General features: G+C 35.9%; 1 protein-coding gene across 8 annotated transcripts in view; it reads left to right on the top strand.

The window, feature by feature from the left end:
- VPS13B (vacuolar protein sorting 13 homolog B) overlaps positions 1–15,083 on the top strand; it is a 1,080,499-nt gene that overhangs the window by 722,627 nt on the left and 342,789 nt on the right. For all 8 annotated transcript variants that reach the window (XM_069081095.1, XM_069081089.1, XM_069081092.1 and 5 more), the window contains one exon: positions 450–593. In XM_069081095.1, coding sequence (XP_068937196.1) covers positions 450–593 — 144 coding nt within the window. The remainder of the gene's footprint in view (positions 1–449; positions 594–15,083) is intronic.

Genomic DNA, 15,083 nt, shown 5'->3' with positions numbered 1-15,083 from the left:
GTTTAAATGAGAAATGAAATTAATTAGCCTAGCTTTCTTCGGCTTCAACACAGCATTTCATTATAAATCATATGAAGTCTTTCCTTTGAAGGAAAGTTTGCTACAGAATCCCATTCTGTTTCCTGAGCAGTAAGGTGAAAAATCCAGTAATAGCAGTCTTAAATATGAAAAATCAGAAGGGAACTTTGCATATGAAAATAATTTCTTATTAGTTGTATATACATTATCTACATTTTAGCCAGTATTATGGAATTCTTCCCTTCTCCCTCCCATCATCTGTAAATGTAGATGACTTTCATTTTCTCCACTTAATAAATAAATTGTAGTCTCTACTGACTTTTCATCAAGCTAATAAATGACAAATAAAGAGTAATGATAATCTTGTTATCCTGCAATGTAAGTTATCTGCCATATCTATTTTATCTGGTTTTTGACTTCTTCTCCCACAGGAGATTTTAGTGTGTGGCCATTCCTTGGAAGTGAACATAACCACAAGTCTGGATTTCTTCCTAAGTGTGGCTCAAGTTCAGCTCCTCCATCAGTTAATAGTAGTAAATATGGTTGGACTTGAACCTTCAAACAAGACCACAGAGGTAACCACTATTACCTTATTTGTGTTGCACTATCGTCGTTTGTGTTGGACATTTGGGAAGTTATATTTAAAATAAGTGCTATATGGTTATTCTGCATTTAACTTCTTTTGCAATGTGCTCATAAATCATTCTGGGATTGAGGTTTTTACTTGTGAAAATTGTTTGACCTATTGTTCTATTGCTTAAAATTCACCTTTGGAAAATTGCTGTGGCCTAGCCTTTAAAAAAGCCTATTTAAAAAAAAAAATGATTTCATTACATTGCTGAAATTTCTAAGATGTAATGCAAGAAACATGGTACAGCTTTCACTTACTCAGATAGTTTACAAGGACAGGGCCTCTTTTGGAAATGAACTAGGAAAAGTACTATGGGAATATCATCAATAAATAACTTGCAAGCACTCGTTTCCCATGCTCAGCAAAGAATGGACATAATCATGACAGTTGAATGCCTGCCCAGAATTTTAATTTTGAACCGGTGTTGTGTGGAAGTCTTACATTGTAGCTGTAGAGCATGTTCACATACAGAAAAGAAAGCTGCTTATTAGATGCTTTTTTTTAGGCAAGTCTTCTTTACTACTTGTTTCTCTTCCTCCGTTAATCACATAGAAAGTCTCCTATAAAATGCATTTGAAAAAGCTACCTATTTTAATTTTAAGATGTTGCTTTTTGCTTGTGTCATAAATTCTGTTACTGTCCTTGGATTCTGTACATTAAATGGTGTGCTTTTGCCATTTCACTATTCATTTCAGCCATTTTTTTCTTCTTTTGTCTTCTTTGGTTTGTTTGAACATAATGAAGCCAATTTAAAAGTTTGTGCTGAATATAGGTTCTGTAACTCTATCATCTTTGTTTTACCCCGTGGTTTCATTTTGAACAGTATTTTTAAAAAAATACATAAGGAAACAATAGAACCATGTATGCTTCAAAATGCTTTTGACTTTTTCAGTACATGTTAGGCACTTGAAAAAAAATGGCAATTTTCTGATATTAAAAATAAGTGGGGTTAAATATTTTCTCCATTATATTTTCAGTAGGCTCTACTCAGCGTATTGTATTCCAAGGAAAACAGTATTTTAGCTACCCTATTATCTTTTTATCACTTGTGTTTATGTGTATATAAAAGGAAATTTCACTCATAGTTTCCTAGTTTTTTTAGGGAAGCTATAAAATTTTCAAGTTGTTTAATTAATTATTCTCCTGCCCACTTCAGCTGCCTGAAAATGGGATGTGAATGACTGAGTGAGTGGACAGGGTTATAGAGATCATTTGTAACTCTTTGTCAATTAAATTGAAGTGATTACTTTATCCAAACATACCCATCCTTTTTGAAGTCCTCTGTCCCCTCCTTGGACACCATTCATTCTTTCAAAAAGCAGTTATTAAGTGTTGATTGTGTGCTAGGAAATGGTGATATGAAGTCATAAATAAAGCAGTTCCTACCCTCCAGGAGTTCATATTCTATTGTGGAAAACAGCCTGTAAGTAGAAAATTAGATTCAAAATACATACAAAATAATTTCCAAGAGGGAAACACTAACAACCTAGGGAGAAAGGATGAAATTCCCTAGGAGTTATAACATTTTTTTAGTACAGAATATACATTTTTTTTTTAAATTGAGGGAGATCAACACATTCGTAAGTTGTCCCCAAACCTATCAAGATTGTTGTAAACCATTTCCTGGAATTAGAATTTAGTTGACTTTCCTATAGGAATGAGGGGTAGAGGGTCTAAGTCCATAGGAAAACCAAAGTAATCTTCACAGTCTGTCAACTTGAGAATTGACCATTTCAAGCCCTTGGTTTCCTTTATTTTCTTCCCTATGTTTCTCATTTTCCTTTTTCTATCTAAAAAATGAACATTTAAACTAGTTTAGAAGGCTTAATTCAGTTATTTCTTGTGTGCAGTATGTTGACTTGGTCTTAAAATTTTTCTAACAGTGTTTAGAAGTTATACAGCTGCACTATTTTCAGCCTCAAGTTCAGGTTTATATTATTGTTTTGCTTTTAAATAACTTCTGGAGCCCTTTGCAGGCTAAAAGGTGAATTACAGTAGTTCTAGTTGAACTAATAGGGAGTACCATTCCTCTGACCCTAGAAAGCAGCTCACACTGTCCCTTTGGTGCACAACTTAGTCCCGTCCCTGTTGTGAGAGCTGTCTTTTAATAGGTTCATTATTTATAAGTGGTTCCATCTTCTGCTCAGGAGGTGGCCTTTAAAGAAGAATTACTAATGCCATATGGAAGAGTCAAGTAAGAGGATGAAAAAAAAAAAAAATATATATATATATATATATATATATGGTACAGCATGAGAAAAAAGAAGAGAAAGATGTTTGGGGCTTGTTATTTGAGGTCATGCTGACTGCCAGGAGTAAACACTTTTCTTTTCATGCTTGTGACTCTGGGTATTTTATTGTGTATTTAAATATAATGTAATTATGTTGGGTTTCTTTCTCCTCCGTCTATATGAGGGTAGATAAGAGAAACTTGGACATAAAATTTTTTTTCTGAAATTATAAAAAGTAGGCTTTTACTCTTAAAAGGGTGAAAAATCAGAAGCTCCAGTTAATGAACTATTTGTCTTTGCCTTTGGAAGATATTGTTTTGTGTTCATCTGTGTCACAGTTTCATTTTCATTCAATTCTATAGCCCCTCTGTTATTTTTCTGACTCCATTACTTGACTTGTTAAATAGTTCTCCAGATTCAAAATATTATGCAAGATGGTTTCTAAATACAGACTAGTAATACTAAAACTCTGGGAGAAATCCTAGATGAGAGAGATCATAAATAACTTAAAACAGGACAAATAAAATTAAATTCTAGAATAGCACAAAGGCTGTTTTTGTAATCAAAGGATACGAATGGAAATTGTTAAAGGATTGCCACCTTTTTATATTGGCTAATACTAGGCACCAAACTAAGAGTGTTAAGTCAGATGCTTAGGAGGCCACTTTTCAACATCTCTTTCCTCTCCACTTAACGTCCATGGACTACACACTGCACAGCACAACCCAAGTTCATTTTTATTCATCTACACTTAAGAAGGACAAAAAATAATTTTTGCACCTGATGTGAATGATTGTGCCTAGCAGTAAATACTTTGTCAACAAGAACAAAACTCATTACAAACTTGTATAATTAATCAGAATAAATTTCCACGTTGGCTATGTCTTTTAAAAAAATACATGCCTGCATTGCGAGTTCTTTGTTTTTCTATCAGTATCCAGCAGGTTTCATCATTAGTCATCTGGAATCCTGGTTGGTTGTTATGCTGCTACTCCACATTCTGCTCTTCATTGTTTGCATAGGTGTCTACTTGTGCCCTCTGATTTTATGAGATAATTTTCCCTAACTTTACTTTTCCTTCTTCCAATCCCCATATTCCTCTTCACCTCTCATTCTCTTATTTCCTTAAGATCAAGACATAACAGAACCACTCTCAGGCCTTCTCTAATTGGATTCCCTCTATCAACCCTAAAGAAGACAAGGTTCAAAGAGACATATATGTGTGTCATCCACCCATATTTGAATGTAACCAGTTTATCCTTCTACAGTTATTTGTCATTGTTCATGTATCACACTCACTATGACTGAATTTCTCCATCAGGGTTCGGTCTGATTAATTTTCTCAATCTGTTTGGAAAAGTTTGTGGAATAGAGCTCACTATACTACATCCTAGCACTTCTAACATCTTCATTCACCACCCTGCAGAATATATTTTGAAAAGGCTTTTTTACCCAAATATTTTAAAACTTGGAAAATACTATAGTAAATAATAACTTGATAATAAAAATTTCTCTATAAAGGCAACAAAACAGGAAATTTTAATGTGAATTATTAGAGAGAGAAAAAGTGTTTGAATTGATTTCAGTTTTCACTGGACAATAAGCCAGTTCAAACTGTGGTCCATACATACAGACTCATACCTATTGTCCCAGTGGATTAAGGGAGCATAGCATAATAGAAAGAGCACAGGCATAACAGTCTGAGGGCTTCTGTGCCTGTACTTTCTCAGTGGAGGGCAAGGAGGTCTTTCAGGAGATGAGTAGACTACCTAGATGATGTGGAAAGAGCCTTGGCTCTGCAATCAAAGAACCTCATTTCAAATGCCACTGCTAATGCGTCACCTTACTTTCCAAGGCCTCAAGGTTCTAATCCATAAAAAGGAGTTGGCCTAGATGGTCCCTGAGTTCCCTTCCTGCCCCACATCTATGTTCCTATGAACTTCACTGAAGAAAACAACCTCTTTTTTCCTATTTTCTCCTCTACTGCATGAAATATTTTCAGTAAAGTAGAAATTGGTGATAGGGTTAAGAGTGAAGTAGAGTTGTGGTTGACACAGACTCAAAGGCAACCACTGAAGTTGATAAGATACCTAAATTATTTCATTTAGTTATTGAGTCCTCACTGCACACAAGATGTTGTACCATGTACTGCAGGGTGTACAAAAGTGATTTGGGATAACAACTTCTATTGTCTGTGAGTTTGTAGTCTCCTAGGCCATATAGGTAAGTACATAAATAAATCTAACATAAGGCAGAACAGAAGTGTAATAAGGAAGGTATGATGAATGTACAGAGTATGGAAGAAGAACGTAATTGAATTGAGGGATAAGGAATGATTTCATGAAGGTCTTATCACTTGAACTGGACTTAAAGAATGGGTAGAATTGTTGAGACCTAAATATGGAGGGGAAGTGACATCATATAGTAGGGAGAGAAGCCTCAAAATCAATAAATGGAAAGGATATTCTATTTGTAATGTCCTTTGATACATGTCTATCTTCAGTGATTTTTTTAAATCGAAACCTATAATTTTATTGATATAGGGAACACCTTCAAACAGTACCCATCAGCAGCTGTTCTGCAATTTATAGTTTTAGGATTTTGCCATGAAGAGATTATGTGACTTGCCCCAAGGTCATTCAGTCCCAGTACAGACTTGAACCCAGGTTTTCCAAACTCCAAACCTGACTCTCTACTCATTATCTCATACTGCCCTCTCATCTTTGCACATATGTGAACTTTTATTAGAAATCATGGAAATTAACCCTAAAATTACTTTGAATAGAGCTTCATTTATTATAGGTAAATATCAATGCGCTTGACCATGATAATCCTCAAATTGTGTGCTTTGATAAATGCTGCCTGATGCAACTGGTTAGTATAGAGATCACATTTTTGACATGTATTTTGTTTCTTTTCAGAGGCACCTGCATAGATTACTTGTAACCAAGCAATAAACAGAGGTCACTAATAAAATGTGCACTCGTGTGTTGCCTTAAATGGACAAGGGGATGGGAGGAAATACCTTGAGATTGAGATCTGGAAAAGAAATTAAGTATTTTACCTTCTGTCCTTCCCTAAAAGGGGAAAGACTTGGCCAGAAACAGTGAACTCTCACACCTGTGTCAAGATTTGGGTTAGTTCCTGTTCATGTCAAAGATAGTTTACTTTCCTGCTGAATATTATCTTGTGATTGAAGGAGGTAACACATTTTGATTACCTCAGAGCAGAACACCAAAAAGGCAATGAGCCATATAATTTTTCAACCATGCAAGTATTTCACTGGAAATTCAGTGGAAATTTTGAATTTTTAAGGCATCCGTTAAGCTGTCTTATCACCATTCAGACTTAATGTTTAAACATGGGAGGTGCCTCAACTATGTGACTTTAAATATCTACAGAACCAAAGATTAGTTTTAAGCATGTAATGCAGATCTGCTTCCACATGCTTTATGTGGGAAAGAACTTGACAAGAAGGAATGGAATGGAAGCATTAGATAAAAGTAGAATACATAAAAGAAAACTAAAGATGATATTCTATATTTGGCACAAATGGTGTCATCTGGACATTGAGCCTTTGGGAGGCTTTTCAGCTTTTATTTTACCCAAGGTAATTCGTTGACTTTGACCCAAAAGCTCATTGTGGAAGCCTATTTCTCCGTAGGTGAAGTATATACATTTCTGTACTCAGCTCTGAAGGAGTTATGACTAGGATCAGAGTATAAATGATTTTCCCATCTGCTGCTTCTCAGCATAGCCAAATAGTATAATAGGATCATAAAGTTAAGCATTTATGTAACAAATAGCACCACTTTATCACTGTCATGACAATAATGTCTTTTAAAGATTTCTAAGACATAAAAAGCTTTAGTGTTCACTTTCTGGTATCAGCTATAGTATTCATTATTATGTTGACGTAATTTAACGTTTAGAATAGTAACATTTATCACCAGAATCTTCACTAATATGGAATGAAGACAATGCATTTTAATTAGACAAGTGTTATAATTGTGAAAGAAATTAATTATAGTAGAAGTAATCTACTACTCCCCAGATAGCCATACAGTATCAGCAGGACTTGAGAATGAATTCCATCAACTGGAAGAATACCCTGTGGAAGTGCTTAATAAATGCTTCTTGATTTAACTTGACTCAACTTGAAGAATGTCAGGAAGACATGGAAAAGCACTGTATAGGATAGGAAGGCATGAAGGAGTTGTAGTATGGAGCATTAAAGAGTTCTTACATTTGTGAGTTTACAGATCCATTAATGAACTGAATCTAGAAAATCATCTACTTTCTTGCAAATATGCTTTAGTGCTTTTATTTGTAATCATTTTAAATATTAATACTCCTAGAAGTCAGGGCCAGGGTCTTATTAAATTCAGTTCATCTCAGCAAAATTGTTATTGAAACCTTATCTGCCCTAGCACCTAAAACAGTATTTTGTACCCAGTGGACACTTTGTAAATATTTATTATCAGTGTTACTGTATCGTTAGTGGTTAATTTTTCAAATTTAAAAGTAATGGCATAGTTGGTGGTAGGGGAACAAATAGGCCTGGATTTCATGAGATCTGAACTCTAAATTCACTTCTATTTTGTGACTTTAGCCAAGTTATCTCGTCTCTTTGAATCTGAGTTAATGTAATTAAGAAGTAAATAAGAAGGCTGAACTCCTTAGCTCTAATATTGCTACTTTTTTCTCTTCCAACTAGGGTCTTTGGAGTAGGAATGATTTTTTTTTTAATTATCCAATGGTGAAAATCCAAGACAAATGAAGAAATGGTTAGGCATCATCGAGTTGCCTTCAATGAGTTCAAGTTTCTAGGGCTAAACTAAAAATTAATGGGTGTTATTACTAAGCTACTGTCAATGATTTTTTTTAAACTATATTATATTTTTTTCAATCAACAAAAATCCACCTACTTCCCACCCCAATTTCCACCCACCCCTATTGAGAATGAAAGAAAAACAAAACTCTTGTTACAAATATCAATAGTCAAGCAAAATGAATTTCCTCATTGGCTGTATCCAAATACATACATACATACATACATACATACATATATATATATATATATGTCTCATTCTATATTCTGAATCTTTCACTTCATGGCTAGTCATTACACTGATCAAAATTCCTAATTCTTCAAAGTGATTTATTTGTCTTTACCATAGTGTTTTCCTAGAGACTTCTGTTCACTGCACTCTGCATCTGTTCATGTAAGTCTTTCCAGTTTTCTTTGAAACCATCTCTTTAATCATCTCTTACAACACGATAGTATTACATCATAATTATATGCCATAACTTATTTAGCTGTTCCCCAGTTTATGGGTACTCCCTCAGATTCCCATTCTTTGCTACCTCAAAAACAGCTATAAATATTTTTGTACATCTTTTGTTAGAGTTTATTTTGCTTAAGACTAATCTCTCTCTTAATTTTACCCTCTCATTACTGTTGAATAAAATATATTTTTTTTCTGTACCTAACTCTGTGTGTGTGTATTCTTCCCTCCTTTGACCAGTTCAGATGAAAGTGAGGTTTTAGTGTCAGCTGTTTCCCCAGCACCTCCTCCTCCTTGTTCATATATATATGTCTATTTGTACACCTTGATTATATAAGTTAATTTTCCCTAATGTTCTTTTCCCTCCTCTCCCCCAATCCTCCCACATACTCTGTATTTCTTTTTCTCCCTCTTTCCTCTCTCATTCTTCTCAAGGTCATCAGAACGTGATAAAAACTGCTCCCAGGACTTTTCTAATTAAACCTCCTCTATGAACCTTGATGATGATAATAGTTCAGAGGGGACATATATACCATTTCCCCATATTAGAATACAAGCAGTTTATTCTTTGTTTAGTCCTTTATCATTGCTCATTTGCATTCACCTTGTTATGTTCCTTTTAAACTATTATGTTTGAATTTCATAGTTTCTATGTTGCTCTGGTCTTTTTATCAGGAATGCTTGGAAGCCCTCTGTTTCATTAAAGGTCCATTCCCCCCCCACCCCCCTATATCATTTCATTATATTTGGTTTTGCTGGGCAAGTTATTATTGACTCTAAACCCATATTTTTTTACCTTTTGAAATATCATATTCCAAGCTCACCACTTATTGATAGTGTTAGCTCCTAAATCGTGTGTGATCCCAGCTCTGGCTCCTTTGTCCTTTAATTCTCTTTCCTGACTGCTTACAGTATTTTTTCTTTGACCTGACAAACCTGAATTTTGTCTGTGATGTTACTGGGAATTTCCACTTTTTTTTTTCTTTCAGGAGATAATCAGTGAATTCTTTCTATTTCCATTTTGCCTTCCATTTCTAAGAGATTTGGGAAGTTTTCTTTCAATATTTCTTAGAGTAAAAGGTCTAAGCCCTTTTTTTGGTCATGGCTTTCAGATAATCTAATAATTTTTAAATTTTTCCTCCTAAATCTATTTTCCATGTCACTTGATAGATACCTTGCATTTTCTTTCTATTTTGCCAGCCTTTTGATTTGTTTTTAATATTTTCTTGTTTTTCATGGAGTCTTTAATTTGTATTTTGTCTATTCTAATTTTCTGGGAATTTATTACTTTAGCAAGCTTTTGTACTTCTTGTGCCAGCTATTAACTCTTTCCAGTTCATTACTCTCATTTCTTTTCCACTTTTTTTACCTGTAATCTTCTCTTTTCACTTATAAAAGCATCTTTTAACTTTTTTTTCAACTCTTGCTTCATCTAAGTAATCTTAATTAAATTTGTACCTGAACATTGTTTTTCTTTGAGACTTTCATTGTAGATGTTTTGTAGTTATTCCTTTCTTTATATGTTGAGCATCCCTGTCACTATAATAGCTTTTTAGATCAAGATTCTTTTTTTGTATTTTTATTCTTCTAACCTGCTTCCTGACTTCAGACTTGATTTTAGGTCCAAGCTCTGCAGACTTCTGGAGGGAAGGTCTTGGTTGGTCCTGTTGTTATTTCTTGAGGTATTGAGTGTGGTATTATTCCTGGATCTCAGGGACAGCTCAGGAAGGGGACCTCCAAGTTTTCGGTGCTCTCAGATCAGTTTGATCCAAGGCAATATCTAATTGCTGGCCCCCTGATCTGAGCTTTGCAGTTTTCTGACTTTGGTTTGCTCCTGCACAAGAGTAGACTGCTATTGGACTCTTCCCATATCAACCAGATGAGATGCTTTATGGTTTCAGATTGACAAAACCACAGACTCCATTTTGATCTGAGATTCCTGCCTTCATTATTCCTCTGTAGGCTTGGCTGTCAGCTGTAACTGAGACACCCACTCTCCTCCTGTGGTCTGAACCATACAGCTTCTGTTTGCTTCCTATCTTGCTTCTCCCTGTAACTGTCTAGGACTCTCTGTCTCTTCTTGTTCTGAATTGCTACCCCAGGAACAAGCGTTCTCCTCAGTTTGCCCTGGATATGTGACATGAGTGTGAGAGACAAAGCTGCCAGCTGGTACCTATTCCCACAATCTGTGGTGTCCCAGAATGGATCTGAGACCTCCTCCTCTTGCCCTGATGCACTACCTCTCCCTGCCCTGGAGTATTTCTTGGGCATACTCCAGATCCTATCTCCAGTGTCCCCAGAGCTGTCTGTCTCTCTGTGCTGATCTTGGTTGGAAAAAATGACTCACTGTGAATTTTTTTTTTCGCGTATTGAATGAGTTAAATTGAATGACTCGACTCAAAAAATATTTACCAATAGTTGGATGTCATCTTGATGAGAAGAGGTATGTTGTGTAGTGCACCAGATACCTGTCCTGTTCAGCATTTTTATCAATGTCTTGGTCAGAGCCATAGATTGTGTGGGAAATCTACTGGAAAAGACAAGAGGGTATAATCAAAGACACATACAGAGGAGGTTTGTCTTGGCAAGGAGAAGATCCATTATAGTAAAGAAGGAGGGAATTGGAGATGAAGTCAAGACATTTTGAAATATAGAGTAGAGGAAATGAAGGAGCTCACAAGTGACCTTTATTTTCTCAGGAAATTATGAGGTGAGATCCTCAGCTTGAAAGGGGCAGCTAAACTAGGTGGCATAGTGAATAAGTTTCTGGACCTGGAGTCAGGAAGACCTGAGTTCATATCCAACCTCAGACACTTACTAACTGTGTGATACTGAGCAAGTTACTTAATCCTGTTTGCCCCCGTTTTCTCGTCTGTAAAATGAGCTGGAGAAAGAAATGGCAAATCACTCCGGTATCTTTGGGAAAAAAAAACCAAACCAAATGAGGTCACAAAGAGTTGGATATGACTGAATGACTAAACAACAACAATAAAAACTTTTACCTTGAATAGCTTCATACTAAGTTATGAAGGCACAGAGCTCAAATACCAGTATGATGGTACAGAAAAAGAATGCTAAATCTGTAGTCAAAGGGAGATGTATTTGAATCCCACCTCTATTATTTATATGAACAAGTCATTTAACTACCCTGGGCCTCAATTTCCTCCTCTCTAAAATGAGGAGGTCAAACTAGATGGCCTTATGGTACCTTCCAGCTCTAAAACTATATTATTATGAATTCTCATTAACAGTTCCTGATCACTGAGCATCCACAGTGTATAGGGTTTGATTATTGAATTTTCAACCTGAGATTAACAAACAGTAGACTATTTTTCTCTGACTCCTGAAGCAATAATTCATTTCTTTTAAAAAAAATAACCAGTTTAAAAAACTGACCAGAAGATTGAGCAGAGATCACCCAAGGGTATGTGCATTTGGTTTTAGTAATTATTCTGTTATTCATGAATAGCAAGTAATCATCCTATTAAACCTACTTACAGAGGTACTGTATATAAGGAGTAACACATGCTGATTTTTTTTAAAACCAAAGTTTTAGAGCAAATTAAATTTTTTTTTAGTAAAATAAAACCATATTTTTAGGGCCAAAGTGGGGAACCACATCATTGGGGAGCTAAAGGTGAGGGTCCTTTGATCTGTTCACTATATATCCTGGAGAAGAAAGAATACCACTTATAACATTAATTTAACATCCCTTCCTTTTCCTCTTCTTCCTCCTCCTCTTTAGACAAACCACTTTGGCACAATAACCTTCCTCTCACTTCCTGATCCATACATCACTTGGTAATCTGTCCAGTGTTGTATTCATTGCATAAATGTTCTTGTGATTTCTCCAACATCAAAGTATTAACTGATGTGGGGGGAGGAGAGAAGAGATGTGGGGAAGAACTCATTTTCAGGAAACACTTTTGCCTTCCTAAAATATATGTTTTAGACATTATGAATAGTCCATATGCTGGTCTTTGCTTTTGCCACTATGTAATCTCAAGCCAGATGCATCACCTTCATCTGGTGTTTCTTGGATACAGAGCTGGAGGAAATCACCTAGTCCAACCTCTGTCTTAAAAGATGAAGAAGCTAAGGCATGGAGAGGTTTAGGTTAGAGACTTGCCCAATCTCACACTGGCAGTAAATAACAGGGCCGGGACTCAAACTCAGCTCCTTTGATTACAAATCCAGTATTCTTTCCACTACATAAAACTACTTCTCTAGGGCCCAGTTTCCCTCCCTTGTAAAATGAGGTGATATTCTAAATGATCTCTAAGGCCCCTTACATTTTAATGACTCTTCTGAATGGCAGTCGTTTAGTTTTGCCTTTTCTTAACATGATTTTTTTAAAAATTCTCCTAAGGCTTTCCCACAATTGTTAGTGCTTCCTTTTTAATTTTGTCTTTATTGAACTCTTTCAAAGTGGAATATAAGCTCCTTGAGAGCAGGGACTTGTTTTTTTCTTTCTATCCCCAGTACTTTGCACAATACTTTGAACATAGCAGGGACTTCACAAATGTATGCTGAATTCAGTAATTTAATAAAATATTATATTTAGCCATTTTGAAGATCTGGTACAATTCCAAGTTTGAAAATTTAAAGTCAAGGATACACTTGATAGGGTAAACCCTGTTTTCTCCAGCTTTGTCCACAAACTTTCTCACACTCTTGCCTTGATCTATTAAAATTCCTTTCTCTTTCTGTTTTATTCAGGTTCTGTTCACTGCCTTTGAGTTCAGTTTAATCCATAATTCTACTTACAGCTGTTCTTTCCTCTTTTCCTCTTCCCTATACCATAGTACCACAGTAGCCTGAAACTAACTCCCTCTCTCCCTCTCTCTTTCTCCCCCTCCCCCTCTCTCTTTCTCCCCCTCCCCCTCTCCCTCTCTCTCTCCTCCCTCTCTCCCCCTTCTCCTCTCCTTTCCTCTTCCTCTCTCCTTTCCTCTCCTTCTCCCTCTTACTATTTTTCTCTCTCTTTCTCTCCTCCCTCTCCTCTTTTTCACCTTGATTTTCCATATCTTGTATTTAGGGACAAGGCACTTATAGAATAAGATAGGGAAGAAGCATAGGGACAGGAACTGTGATTCCATTGCTATAGGAAACACGTAGATGAGGAAACTCCCTCTACCAAAGCAGGTCAGCTGCTTTTCTGCAACTCATAATCTCAGAGCTGTCTAGAGTGCTAAAAGGTTGAGTTCCCAATGTTACACAGCCAATATATGTAAGAGATGGGTCTTGAACTCAGGTCTTCTTGTATTCCAAGCCATCTCTCTATCCACTGAGCCATACTACCTCTCTTTAAAACAATAATAATAATAAGGTACATTTAGTTTAATCATGCCCTTTCTGTGCAAAGGTGTAAATAGATCAGTCTCACCTTCAGAATCCTTCAGGGGCCATGATTCAGATAATTCAACAGTAAATTAATTAAATCCTTTTAACTGTACACACCAGCCTTCCTATAAACTTTTGCTTATACTCATGTGGGCTATCTAGTGATAGTTTGGTAAACTATTTTATGGAATCTTGTCTTTTATAGGAACAATAAAACTCAGTTAATATAGATTAAAAGAGTGAACGTAATCTAATACATTGAAACATATGTTTATATATGTGTATATGTATATATGTATATCTATATAAAAAACTTCATGCTTTTTAAAAAATCAGTTTTTCCTCTTTTATCTGTTTTGTATTTTCAACATTAAATTTTCATACTCCTATCAGCCATGTATCTCCTTTGTTGTCAGTTTGTTTGACTACTGACTTGTAGAAAAGTTTTGGCTTATAGGCATATGCATGGTCTGACTCAGAGTGGTTTGATGAACTTTTATCTTTTACATGGACAGTGGAATTCATGGGAATGACAGTGCCTAAATATAACAGCTAACAACATTACATATATCGATGTTGAATGTTTGGAAACTGTAGTTAAAATTTATCTTGTTTCATTGACTCTCACTTCATGCAAAGATACTTACAATATTCCTTAAATAGGAAAAATAAAGTAACTGTCTGCTGTTATATGGCAGTCAAGGTTGTAATAACACTGCCTGAAGTTGCATTCTTTTTCTTTTGTCATATGTAAATATGCATGGGATGGAGGTGAACACAGTGGCATAATTTTTCTTACTTGACAACTTTTATCATTTTTTTTAAATGCTTTATTAAGTTCTGATTTACATCATTCATTTCTGCCAGATTTTGAGTTACAAATTTTCTCCCTGTTTTTCCCCTATCCACCGCCCCAAAATAGCAGTCCCACAGGATATTCCCTCCTCCAATCTCTCTCCCATATTTTCTCCCATACCACTTTCGACTTTTCCAGTGGATCTCTATGCCCCAGTGCCTGTATATCTTATTTCTCATTTACATGTAAAATAGTATTAATAATATATATGTATATACATATATATATTTAAGTATTTGATTTTAAAACTTTGAATTCCAGATTCATTCCCTTCCTCCCTTGTCACCCACCCTTACTGCAAAGAGAAGCAGTTCAGTATAGGTTGTACATGTGTGGCTAATGCAAAACAATAACATAGTAGATATATTGTAAAAGACTGACTATATTTCCCTCCCTCCTATCCCACCCTGACTGTTCTATTCTCTACTTTGATCCCATCCCTTTTCAAAAGTGGGTGCTTCCAGGTTCCCTCCCCCCCAGCCAGCCCTCCCTTCCATCATCCCCTTCCCCCACATACTCTCCTGTAGGGTGAGATACCCTATTTAGTGTGTATGTCATTCCCTCCTCAAGCCAAATTCAATGGGAATTGGTGGTGCTGGCTGGCTGTGCCGTGTCTCAGTGGCTTCTTGCCCCAGGGGCAAAAGCCACTCACTCCCACTTACAGGGTCTGAAAGTCCAGACTGCACTGACCTCTCACTTTGTCCTTTGCATCTATATGT

This window comes from Petaurus breviceps, unplaced genomic scaffold (genome assembly GCF_028583685.1).
Source record: "Petaurus breviceps papuanus isolate PSGF00001 unplaced genomic scaffold, PetGlider_PUasm1.0 98, whole genome shotgun sequence".
Classification (NCBI taxonomy): Eukaryota; Metazoa; Chordata; class Mammalia; order Diprotodontia; family Petauridae; genus Petaurus; species Petaurus breviceps.
The sequence above is the reverse complement of the archived record's forward strand: the minus strand, read 5'-3'. Positions and strand labels throughout refer to the sequence as shown.